This window comes from Pongo abelii, chromosome 5, assembly GCF_028885655.2.
Source record: "Pongo abelii isolate AG06213 chromosome 5, NHGRI_mPonAbe1-v2.0_pri, whole genome shotgun sequence".
Taxonomy (NCBI): domain Eukaryota; kingdom Metazoa; phylum Chordata; class Mammalia; order Primates; family Hominidae; genus Pongo; species Pongo abelii.
Genome location: NC_071990.2, coordinates 11,644,963 through 11,658,063, shown reverse-complemented (window position 1 = coordinate 11,658,063; position 13,101 = coordinate 11,644,963). Strand labels below are relative to the sequence as shown.

At 43.1% G+C, this 13,101-nt stretch overlaps 1 protein-coding gene and 1 long non-coding RNA gene across 5 annotated transcripts in view; one reads left to right on the top strand and one right to left on the bottom strand.

Annotated features, from left to right (window-relative positions):
* Nucleotides 1–13,101, top strand: part of ADTRP (androgen dependent TFPI regulating protein) — a 67,972-nt gene that overhangs the window by 47,994 nt on the left and 6,877 nt on the right. For all 3 annotated transcript variants that reach the window (XR_008525993.2, XR_008525992.2, XM_002816427.5), the window contains exon 6: nucleotides 9,347–9,498. Coding sequence is in view for 1 of the 3 variants with exons in the window: in XM_002816427.5 (XP_002816473.3) it covers nucleotides 9,347–9,498 (152 nt within the window). In the remaining 2 variants the exon portion in view is untranslated. The remainder of the gene's footprint in view (nucleotides 1–9,346; nucleotides 9,499–13,101) is intronic.
* On the bottom strand, nucleotides 366–12,353 carry LOC129059879 (uncharacterized). Of its 2 annotated transcripts, XR_008525994.2 has the most exons (5): nucleotides 11,201–11,435; nucleotides 10,001–10,123; nucleotides 9,272–9,559; nucleotides 5,423–5,792; nucleotides 366–3,201 (listed from the first exon to the last, which is right to left on the bottom strand). It is a non-coding gene; the product is annotated as an uncharacterized LOC129059879 (long non-coding RNA). The 2 variants fall into 2 exon arrangements; XR_008525996.2 differs by lacking the exon at nucleotides 5,423–5,792 and having other exon boundaries at nucleotides 11,201–12,353.

Here is a 13,101-nt window from a genome sequence, read left to right as displayed (position 1 = left end):
TCTGGCTGCAGTGTAGACATCAGACTGAAGAGGAACAAGACAGGTAGACCAGTTGGTGGCATTGCTGGTAACTCAGGGGAGTTGATGTTAGCCAACTGATGACAACATCAATCAATCCACAAATAAAATCAGAGAGTGTGAGCAATGGGAGGTGACTTAGAGATGACTTAGCATTGGAAAACTAAATCTCCAGTAGGGTAGATGACATGCCCATGGTCATATGGCACAGGTGGGGTGGAGATGCAAAGCTGGTACTTGAGCCAACTAAAACTGAGGTCTTCTCTTTCCAAATCCAGTTGTCTTTCTGCTGTGTTTACATGGCCAGGTATTTGTTCAATTCCCAGTGTGTGCAAAACCATTCAGCTAAATGCTGGATGGATGGACATGCACAAAGCTTGACCTAGCTCTGCACTCTGAAATCTTTCATGTGTTGTTCCCAGCTCTATGTGCTTGGATTAGACATTAAAGTACTGGTAATGAAGGGAGTGGAGGGAAGGGATGGAGACCTGTCACCAGCAGGAACGTGACTAGGTGGGCCCCAGTGCCCATTAGGGAGCTGAGGTGGTTTGGGATTTCATCTTTCATGAAAAATACTAGGTTGGTATTTGGTCCATTAAGCCCCATTTTTGCTAGAACAAATCAAATATAGACACTTAAACGAGGGTGTTTGATGCAATCCTGTTGATGGAAGCATCTCTATTTCTGTTCATGTCCCGGTTAGAGGAGCTCAGACTCTTTGGTGCCTGCCATCCCCACCCTTACGCAGTTTCCAGGGCCCCTGGCTCCTCACAGCCACAGATGGCCATGAAGTTCTACAAACTGCAGACACTCGTGGAGATGTTTTAGGGAAGTGGCTATGGGCCCACTGTCAGATGTGCCCAGTTTGGACAGTCAAATGGGGAAATGGCATAACACGAATGAGGTAAAGAGCATGGGCTTGGGCCAGAGGGAGCGTGAGAAACAAACATGAGTCAGGAAAACAGCACTGAAGCTGAGCTGGAGAAGCATTTCACTGCCGAAACCATGTTCAAATGACCTAAAAATAGTCCCTGAGACCGTGGGGACCGCCTTACATGTGGTGGTTGCTTTTAGTTATTTTTCAGATTGCAAAATTGAAGAGCTCTCCCCTAAGTGGGAAAATAAAGCTTTGCAAAATAGTAATGACTGCAAATCTTTCATTTCCTTTGCAAAGCATTAGTCACCTTTAAATATGGTAGCTCACTTATTCCTCCCTTCTCTCTTACCCCAAAACACCTCACCTAGTTCTCCCTGAGGCAGTGGTGAGGAGCAAAAAAATAGAAATGTTCCTTCTGCTGGTTTTTATTCATTCTTTTATTGAATAAATATTTTCCCTAACACATGGTTGGTCCTGCCCAGAAAAGCAATGTTATATAAGGCCAAGCTTCAGCCTGCAGGGGGTTTATCCTTAATAAGTGGAGATGACCCACACATACAAGTACATAAGTACAGAAGATGGAAAGCGGTAAAACCTCATAAAAAAACACAAGGAGCCACAGAAAAGGAAGCGTTTGCATCCAGCTGAGCGGTGTGGGAAGGGCGCTGTGGAAGGCATGCATTGGATCTGAGCCGTGAAGGACCGGCAGGATTGGAGCTAGAAAAAATGAGAGAAAGTAAACAACAGGAGCACAGTCCCAAGGCCAGGAGAGTGCAGAAAGCGTGAGAGCAGGGGTCAGTAATTCTCTTTGCTGGACCTGTTTGTGAAAGAGACTAATGAGAAATATCCCTGGAACTACCCACTCATGGAGGCTTGCAGATAGCAGACTAGAGGAGGTTGGGCATAGTATAGAAAATGGGAGCGTTTGTTGTTGCTGTTGTTTGTTTGTTTGGAGTGGAAGTGAGGGTGAGCAGTATTTGTAACTTGGCCAGCAAATTATGCTTTAAAATGTCGTTCTTGACAATAGTGCTTCAAATACGTTGGAGTGACAAGAGATGGGAAACAAAATAAAATATAAACCAATATAAAAATAAAAACTAGCCAGCACATTATGTACTTTGATCACAATGTCTTACTTTTTATGTATGGTTATTTCACAGTTCCAGTGATATCCCCAAGCACCCTTCTGCCTTGGAGGTCTTGGTCCAATTTTCCAAGGAGTCCCAATAATCTGCCAAGTGCTCACACATGCCCCTGTTGTGCACTGCACAACCCATGCTGCACACTGTTCTGAGCATTGTTCTTACACACAGATAGCAAAACCATAATCCCCACTGGGCCCAACATCCCCACCTGGCACAGTGTTAAGGGTTAGCACACCATGCCCACTGCTGATGCCAACAGTGTCATTTACCCATCAGCCCCCTGTGTTGGTAGAATTAACAATGTTACTCGCCACAGTAACCACCCCAGCTGGCCTGGACTGCATCATCACACTGCTCTTGGTAGACCAGAAACCTACTGATGCTGCAGGTGTCCCTGCTAGTGTGTAAGGTATTGCATGCCCAGTACAAGCACTGCACAGATATGCAGCTATCACCCAGCCTTGGGGCAGATGTTTGTAAAGTCCCTTCCCCAAAGTAGTTCCTATGAGGCAAGAGAGAGAATTACTTTCTTTTATACTATGCTCGCCAGGGTAAGATCCCTCAGCAAAGCTTCCTGGGTTCCCAGAAGTAACAGTTCTTTAAATTCGGGCCTCATTTACAAATACATGTACACATCTTACCCTGAGAATACATTAAAAGCTGCCAAGGGGTGGACTAAGCTGAGTTCCAGGACCAGCCACCTTGCCATTTCCAGAATCAGCAATTCTCTGCTTCTCTTTCTGGTTTTTATTCATTTTTTTAATTGAATAAATATTTTCCCTAACACAAGGTTGGTCCTGCTCAGAACCAACCATGTGGTGAACTCCCTCCCTGAGCCACTGTTACCCTTTCCTAAAATATGACCTTCAACTGGGATCATCCAGGTCAACCATAGCTTTATAACCTCAACTCAGCAGGGATTGGAATCTCAGCACCGTTTTCTGCAGAAGAAATCCTTACCCTACCTGTAAATTCATATATGAAAATTAATTAAAAAGACATCACACAACACATCCTTGTTGTCAACATGCGGGGTCCAGCTCAGCCAGGATCCAAACTGAAGAGGGATGGAGGTGGAGGACTAGGAGAGGAAAGGGTATCTCATCTCCTGTTCTTCTCATCTTTCCTGTTCAAACCTTAGCTCTTGTTCAACCAAAATGCCTGTAACAAAAATCAGAAATAATAACAGCATGAAGAGAGTAAAACTGTAGAATCAGAAATGAGAGACAGGCCTGAGACACATTGTTGAAACAACAGAATAGGTTTTATGGATTGATTGACATGTACCACACAAATGAAATGGAAAAATTAGGATAATTCTAAAAATTTTAAGTTAGTAGACAAGAAAAATGGTGATTCCATTGATAGATGAAAATGAATTGTGAAAGAAATAGTTTTGGGTATAAGTAAAACAGTCAGTTTAATATCCCATATCTAGGTCTCATTTCAAAAATACTCTGGTTTAATTGGTTCAGGATATGCCCTCAGCCTTGGAATTTTTAAGGCCCTCAAGTCAATTCTAATTTTGAGACAAGATTGAGAATCACCTGCCTGGAGGAATTTCCATTCAGAAATTCAGACCCTGCAGTCTCAAGAAAGGTGGGGCTGAGGAGATGCAGATAGTTGAACCCTCGTGGAGTGACAAGATTGCTGGAAAGAGAGAGAGGAGAGAGGGAAGATAAGTAAGAAGCAAACACCAGGGAAAGGCCCTCCTCTCAGGGACAGGAGGGGGAAGGAGCAGCAAAGGTAGCAAGGAATAACCAGGTAGTAGAAGGGCAGGAAGTTAGAAAACCATGGGCCCTGAGGGCAGAGAGGCTTCAAACTGGAAGGGGGTGTCTCAGGGAGGGGTCGGGCAACAGCTTTAAATGCCATGATGAGGTTGCCACCCCAATAACTCTCATCATTGCTGACATTTCAACATCTAGGTAAACTGTTTGACTAACACTCTAGCTTTGCAGTTTCTCCTGACTCTTTCTATTTGATTTATTCTCCTGGGCTGGAAAGATGTGACATGAGGGTTAACACCAAAAGAAAGAATTATATGCCCAAAGCCCACAAAACTCCGTTATCTGTTTATCTGCCACCCACAGATGTAGGTATTTCTCTACTGATAAGATGCAGAAGTTATGAATTTCTTGATAGCCATTTTAATACTCTAAGATTTAGGATAAGGAGACCCTAAAAGATTAATTTTTGGCTGCCATTTGGTGCCCACCCAGTCCACCTCACAAAGGTTCACGTAGCAGATGGCTCAAGAAGGATGTGAAATTGCTCTTTGAACTGAGGGGCAATGTCATTGGCCTCTTCAAAGTATTAGTAAAGTGAGATTAACCAAAACTTGAAAGGCCACTGGGTACATTTCCAAATTTCCAGAGCCTATCGTGGTCCTGGTGAGTCAGGCAACTGAGAGCTGTCCATAGCAGCGTCCTACAGAGCCACCCAACACAGCCATTCATTTCAAAATTCAAAGAACCTGCTGCATTTTGGGCACTTGGCAAATAAATGTGCATGACAGAGACAGTCCCTGCCCCTGCAGAGCTTTCAAACTAGTGAGAAAAACAATCAAATAAGTAACAAAGGTAAGTTCCAGGGTGGAGGAAGCACCTGACATAAGCATTTACCCGAATCAGGGTTGGGGGAGAGAGCTTCAGGAAATCTTTTCTGGAGAAATAGACTTTTAAGCTGAGATTTGAAGCGTGAGTAAGATTCAGCCAGACACAGGGCAAAGAGAAGTAGGTTCCAGGAAACAAAAATGTCAGAGGTGTACCCAGTGAAGACAACAGCAGGTGTGAAAGCCAAGAAACTGCAGAGCTCAGTTCATTCAAGAAACAAAAGGGTTCAATATGGATGGACCGCAGATCTGTGGATGGAGGCAGGGCATGGGCAGGCCCCTCTCTCTTCCCACCTTCCCCTCATATTCGGGCAAGCCATAAAGAAGTGATGTCAACTAACAGTGTGACTCTGTCCTCACTCATGCCTCTCTGCTGAGCACCCTTGGTAAATTACTATCATCTTGCCTCATACTCCGTATCTCTGTTACTTTTCCTACTGTCAGCTACCACACCTGTAACATTCCTTGCACTTTATCCGTGAAAGTACACAATTCATTAGCTTACCTCGGGAACTTACCTTTACAAGCCTTATGCTGAAGGAAACAAACATGAAGTAAACAGAAATTTTCCAAGCCTCTGGGGGGATGTCCTTATTTATAGACTATCTTACATAAATGTGCATGGGAATTCAGAAGCCCTAATTTCAACTATATAAAGTAAACAAAGTGAACTAAGTGATGCAACTTGTTTGGAGTATATTCAGAGCTCCTCACTGACTCCAAACTCCTAGCCCTATCTACTTGAAACTATTTATTTTCTATGCCATATACCTTCTTTGTCCTGCCATGAGAAGTAGCCATGCAGGTAAGAATCACTGTGGGCATCCTGTAATGCATCCATGGAACGCATATCTTAAAGAATTCTAGGCTGGCGTGGTGGCTTATGCTTGTAATCCCAGCACTTTGGGAGGCTGAGGCGGGCGGATCACAAGGTCAGGAGTTTGAGACCATCCTGACCAACATGGTGAAACCCTGTCTCTACAAAAAATACAAAAATTAGCTGGGCATGGTGGCACACGCCTGTAATCCCAGCTACTCGGGAGGGTGAGGCAGGAGAATTGCTGGACCCAGGAAGCAGAGCTTGCAGTGAGCCGAGATTGCACCACTGCACTCCAGCCTGAGCAACAGAGCGAGACTCCATCTAAAAAAAAAAAAAAAAAGAATTATAATATTAGTGATAATGATGATAATTATTGTTTGTTCTAGTCACCTCATTCTCAATCTGGGGGGAACATCCAGACAAGTTTGGGAAAGCAGAGTGATACCAGCAGGGCCCAGGCGAGGAACTAAATGCCAGCCCTACATTTATATCACCCTAAAATTGACACCTCGTTAGATATGTTTAAATTGTGGTAAAAGGTACACAATATTTACAACTTTAACCATTTTAAGTGGTTCACCATTTTGATCATTTTTAAGCTCTGTAGCATTTTGTACATTTACCTTGTTGTACATCCATCACCACTATCCGTCTCCAGAACTTTTACATCGTCCCAAACTGAAAGTCTACCCATTAAACAATAACTCCCTGGCTTAGTCCATTTTATGTTGCTATAAAAGAATATCAGAGATTGAAAAGAGGTTTATTTAGCTCATATTCTTCAGGCTGAGAAGTTCAAGGGCATGGCCCTGGCTCCCGGCAAGGTCCTTACTGCTGCCTCACAATGTGGCGGAGAAGATCAAAGGGGAAATGGACACGTGTGAAAAGGGCAAAACCTGAGGGGCATCCTAGATTTATAAGAACCCATTCTCATAGAAAAAATCCATTTCTAGAGCTTACTATCACAAGAACAGCATCAAACCATTCTTAGGAGATCCATCCCCATAACCCGAACACCTCCCACTAGGCTCCCCCTCCCAACACCAACACACGCAGGACCAAATTGCAACATGAGTTTTGGTAGGAACAAACGAACCATATCAAAACCATAGATAGCATTCCCCACTGCCTCCTCCTCCAATCACATGGCAAGCACCATTCTACTTTCTCCCTCTATGAATCTGACATTGTAGGTTTCTCATGTAAATGGAATTATACAGTATTTGTCCTTTTACGACTGATTTATTTCACTTAGCATGTCTTCAGAGTTGATCTGTGTGGTAGCATGCATCAGAATATTCTTCCTTCTTAATGCCTATGTATAGACCACATTTTATTTATCCATTCATCTATCAGTGGGCACTCGGGGAGCTTCCACCTTCAGGCTATTGTGAATAATGCTGCTATAAACATGGGTGTACAAATATCTCTTCAGGTCCTTGTTTTCAATTCTTTTTTTTTTTTTTTTTTTTTTTTGAGACAGAGTCTCATTCTGTCGCCCAGGCTGGAGTGGCTGGAGTGCAATGGTGTGATCTCCAATCACTGCAAGCTCTGCCTCCCAGGTTCATGCCATTCTCCTGCCCTCAGCCTCCCAAGTAGCTGGGACTACAGGCACCTGCCACCACGCCTGGCTAATTTTTTGTATATTTAGTAGAGATGGGGTTTCACCATGTTAGCCATGTTTTCAGTTCTTTTGGGTGTGTACCCAGAAGTGGAACTGCTGGATCAGATGGTAATTCTATTTTAATTTTGGGGGGAACCACCATATAGTTTTCCAAGGCAGATGTACCATCTTTCATTCCTACCAACAATGAACAAGTGTTCCAATTTCTCTATGTCCTTACTAACACTTGCTATCTTGTCTTTTTTTTAAAAAAAAATAGTATCCATCCTAATGAGTGTAAGACAATATCTCACTGTCATTTTGATTTGCATTTCTTCTAGTTATTAGTGATGTTGAACATCCTTTCATGCATTTGTCGGCCTTTTATGTATCTTCTCTGTAAAAGATCTATTTAAATCCCTTGTCCATTTTTAATTGGGTTATTTGGGTTTTTTGTTATTGTTGAGTTACAGGAATATTTTACATAGTTTGGATATTAACCCCTTATTAGAGATATGATTAGAAATATTGTTTCCCATTCCATGGATTGCCTTTTCACACTGTTTATTGTGTCCTTTGATGCAGAGATGGTCCCTTAAGTTTTACACCCTAGGGCCTCTCTTGCTTCACCCTACTCCCGGTCCTGAATATAGCCCTTGACTCTTCCACAAACCATTTAACAAACTTCAAGTATTTGAAATGACAGAGATCACCCTTGGGTTTCTGAAAGTTTAAGCACAGAATTTCATTCTTCCATCTGAATTCCTTTGACAATGTGGGATATTCAAATTTAAATGTTGTTTTTGAAGCATAACCTGGCCTTTCCTAATGGTTACAAGAGATCAGCAACTTCAAAGAAGGCTTTCTGAGAGCACTCCCATTGTGCCATCCCTCAGTGGAGATGGAAGCTTTTGAACTCTTGTCAGATATTACAATGTGCCAAGCACTGTTCTGTGTCTTTTACACGTGTTAACTCCTGTAATTTTTACAACAGCCTTAGAAGGTGTATGCTGTTTGGATCTTCACTTTACACATTGAGGAGATGGGGACAGAAAGGTTGACAAAATTGCTGGAGGTAACATAGCTACTAGGTGGCAGAGCTAGGATTTGAATCACAGAAGCCCAGTTCCAGATTCTGTGCTCCTAACCAATGATGAACTGTAGCTGATGCATCAGCTTCCCCACATTTAATTTTTTAAAGTTATTTCAGACTTTGGCACCTTCCAGTGAAGTTGGTTTCCAGCAAACTGCATTTTTAGGCTTCACTTAGACATCGTGGCTCTTCTCCTAGCATTTCTTTTCCTTCTCTTGGCTTCCAGAAAAGACTTACAGCCTATCCTCACATAAGCAAGATCTGAGCCTCCCTGCAAATCCATGCATTACTGCTTAACACTCTATTTATGGCTATATGCATGGGTAAAAATCAGGGCTGACAGTTAAATCCTAGGCATATTGTGTTAGGGCAATAACGTTCCATCTCTGCTCCCTCATCCCAGCAGACTTGGAGAGCTAATGGAAAGCTGCACCTGATTCTTAGATCCAAAAAAGCAAACCCCACTTCTCTGGCTCAGAGCCAGCAAAATGAATGCCGTAATAGCAGGTTCGATGTCTCAGCAGGCCATACCTCTCAGGGAAAGGGATCATTCATGTTCCCACATACTCTCTTTAGCTAACGATGGTTCTATGTTTGTTTGTTTATTTGTTTGTTTTTGAGACGAAGTTTTACTCTTGTTGCCCAGGCTGGAGTGCAGTGGCATGATCTTGGATCACTGCAACCTCCGCCTCCCAGGTTCAAGCGATTCTTCTTCCTCAGCCTCCCCAGTAGCTGGGATTACAGGCCTAAACCACCATGCCCGGTTAATTTTTTGTATTTTTAGTAGAGACGGGGGTTTCGCCATGTTGGCCAGGCTGGTCTCGAACTCCTGACCTCAGGTGATCCACCCACCTCAGCCTCCCAAAGTGCTGGGATTACAGGCATGAGCCACAGTGCCTGGCCCTATGTTCTCTTATATTCTTTCACCAATGTTGAATTTAAATGGATTAGGTAAAGCAGCCCATCCCAGCCCATCAAACAGCATGTCTTATTGAATCAAGTTGATTTACCCAGAAAGGCCTCACTTCTTTAGGTTTGTGGAAATACTACAGCTATTGACAAACGTCCCTGATGGGTTCTTTTCCCCTGCCTGGGTTCCAGTACCTCATTAATCCTGATGAGAAAATGGCTTGTTTTTCTCCTCCTGCTCTAAACACCATGACTTCTTTTTTCCTGCAGCATCCTATGGCTCTATTTTGAGACGGGTACCTGGGTGTATCCTGTATTTGCCAAACTCAGCCCCGTGGGTCTAGCAGCTTTCTTCTCTCTCAGCTACGTCTTCATCGCCAGCATCTACCTACTTGGAGAGAAGCTCAACCACTGGAAATGGGGTCAGTGTATTTCTTTCTTAGCTACAGATGTGCTTCTTCCGTGCCCGCCTCTCCCCTTCACCTGGAAACAGAAAGAAAAACTAGCCCCAAACAGAAGCAATGATGCTTACTGTCTTTGTCCAAAGGACTCAGACAGGTCCTGCCAAGAGGTCCTGCCAAGGCAAGAGGAGAGCGTTGGGGGTGGGGCACTCTTTTAAAGGACCCCATCAAAGGATCTCCCCTCCTCCCCCAAACAATGTGTCATTTAACTTTAGAGCTAAAAATAATCTTCTTTAGAAAGCCCAGGACCTAGAGAACAAGGTATTACCATCCCTAGCATGAATAAATAAAATTAGGGGTCTCCCCCTAACCCAAGTGAGGGCTCCAGGGACACAAGCTTTGAAAATATCAAGGTTTCATTTTGAGGGAAGTGAGTCCAGATAGTTCTCTCAGCTCCTCCTGCCTCCTCCCAACTCAGCAGTGCCTCATTAGGCTGCTCCTCAGCCTTCCATAAGACATTTACCAGACGAAATCACATCCTAGACTTGAGATTGAAATCCTCATTCAGACAGAGTCTTCAGCAATGAGAATATGTCAGTAAGTTAAGCTTTCTCATTATAGGTGGGTACAATCCTGTTGCTTCTTCCTAAGAAAAAAAAATCATCTTAACTTAGTTAATTTTAAAATGGAAGATTTCATTCTCCTTCCTGCTTCCTCTCTCCCCACCCCACCCCAGAATATTTTTTTATTGTTGGAAAAGTAACTACCAGAAAGTCAGGCTGTAAAACACCCATGACTTGCTTCCCTACCCCAGGAGAAGCGCAGGAACTCTCCCCTGATTCTGTATATAAGGAAGGCAAAGAGTCACACCCAGTCCCCCACATCACTCGCCCACATGCCATTCTGTTCTATCAAAATAGAGATGGCAGAAGTGCCATCTTCCGCCCAATCTATGAACTGGTGTGAAAACATAAGCCCGTGTATGCAAAAAAAACCTGACAGTTTCAGAAGGTTCAGTACCAGAGTGTGCATTTCTGAGAGGAAGCTGAGACCCTGGAGAAATAAGCATGCAACTTGGATGTATCACATGTTTTCTACTCTTGGAGAATTTGACTGGTTTAAGAAACTCTCAAGGGCAAAATTCTCTTTGAAAGCAAACACTTAAAAAAATGGAATACTAAAAATTACTTCCCAATCAGGATTCCAAATCACAGAAAATTATCGCAAAAAAAAAAATGTGTTGACATTTCAGATGTGTTGACATATAATTCTAACTAGTTTTGGCTCCTTGAAGTTCTGGGTAAAGATTTCTGATGCCTTCCCCAAATCTCTCTCTCTATATATATATTTAAAGAAGCTTTAAGATATAAGAAGTACAGAGAAAAACTTGATTACTTAGAGCTTAGAGAACAATAACTTTTAAAATCAATTGTATTGAGTTCAATAATGTATTGAGTTAATTTTTAAATTGTTACTCTACGGTGAATTTTAAACATCCATTGAATTAAAAAACAAAATTATCATCATATTTATTATTATTGAAATTACTATTCTCAACACAATGTTCTTAACAAGCCTCATTGTTTAAGTACTGCATCCAATTTTTAACTATAATTAGGTCCCAATAAACAGATAAGCTGGCATCATATGGACCTTTAATTACCTCATGTACGTGCAAGTTTTCAAGTAAGTGAAAGAGACGATTGTAAATGACTGTACTTACCTCTCGAGGTCTTTCTAGATTTTTAACTTTTTAAAGAAGAGAATGGGTAAAAGGTCCTATTTAACATCAGAATAAGATCAGAAATGTATTAAATCTTGAACAGATCTTTATTAATTATACATAATTTAATAAGAATTATTAGATTCGTTAAAGTTGCAATGCAGTGAACACTTTTACATTGCTGAAAGCTAAATAACCTATGTGAACACATTTCCCCATGTCCTATTCTACTGAAAACACTTTCTAAGGCTTCCCCCAATTGACTGAAGAAAGTCCACACCCTTGGAATGACACACAAAGGCCTCTGTGACCCAGTCCCTGCTTTGGCTTTTCCTCTTCTATATTTGTGCCCCAGTGGCACCAAACTGCTGGTTTTCCCTCCACGTTGATGTTGTTTCTTACCTCCACGGGGTTCTGTCTCTCCTATCCTCCAGTCTTTGCCTGGCTCATACTCATTCATTTCAACACTCGCCTCTTCCAGGAAGCCTTCCCTGGTCAGCCCAGGTTGGACTTCATGTCCTTCCCAGTGCTTCCCCCTTTATCTCCCAGTCACCAGACTTACCATTTTATCATGACTGCTGTTTCACTACTGCTTTAGGGATTTGTTTTTCCACTAGACCTCGGGTATCTTACGGATTAGGGGTATGTCTTTTTCATCTTAAAATCCCCTATTTCCATCAGCTTTCTCATTGCCTCAATCAGTGCGGACAATAGAATATCCAAGGGCCTTTTTTCCTAGGTGTAAAGTACAACTTTTTGCAAAGGTGTTCTGGAGATGACAGATAAGGAGTGACTACAATGGCTGTAGAGTATTGGGCAGGGAGTTTTAAGGAGTATAGGAGGGTGATGACAAGGCGTACCAGTTAGAGAGTTGTTGAAGACACGCATGTTAGGGCAGAAAGTATTAAACAGGGGAAAGAGCACTGGAATAGGAATCAAGAAAGCCAGGGTAGATCGAGACCATCCTGGCTAACATGGTGAAACCCCATCTCTACTAAAAATACAAAAAATCAGCCGGATGTAGTGGCGGGTGCCTGTAGTCCCAGCTACGCGGGAGGCTGAGGCAAGAGAATGGCGTGAACCCAGAAGGCGGAGCTTGCAGTGAGCCGAGATCGCGCCACTGCACTCCAGCCTAGGCGACTGAGCGAGACTCCGTCTCAAAAAAAAAAAAAAAAAAGGGTATGTCCCTCACCTGGCCGCAAACCAACCATGTATTCTATGGCGATGCACTTCAATTCCTCAGTGATCAAACAGCCTCTAAGTAGAGTGACCACCAAGCCCAGGTGGCCTGAGACGATCACTGTCTATTCCTGCTGTGCCAGTATTCATAAGGTTAAATATCGTCTAGGCTTGGGCACTCAGTTGTCTGGTTCCCCTACCAGTGAGCCTTTCTCCAGATCTTCGGTTCTGGAAACTTATACATAGCCACGTATTCTGTCCAAAGCCAGAGCTAAGCCTATGTTTTCCCTCCTTCCACAGCCTGAGCCCCCTTTGATGACAGGAGACATTCAAATGAATGCTTTAGGGAGGCAGTCGGGGGCTGTGGTTAGAAGAAAAGTTCTGGTGCCAAACTGCCTCAGTTTCTATCTTGGCCCTGCCACTTGTACCTGTGACACTGAGTAAGACACTGAAGGTCTCTGTGCCCCAGCTTTCTCTTGTCCTAGTGGAGATAATGCTAGTGGCCTCCTCCTGGGCTCACGGAGAACCTCAGATGACTTGCTGAGGATCTAGCGCCTACAGCAGGACCTGGCATACAGAGTTAGTCACTGCTGCTGGTCATCTTATTCTCCCTCATTCTCCCCTTCGAGTTGATGTATAAATTACCAGTTTCCCAGCTGCAAGTGATTAAAGGTGACAGCTACCTGACAGCGGACGGACAGAGATGATGCACATCCTCAGGT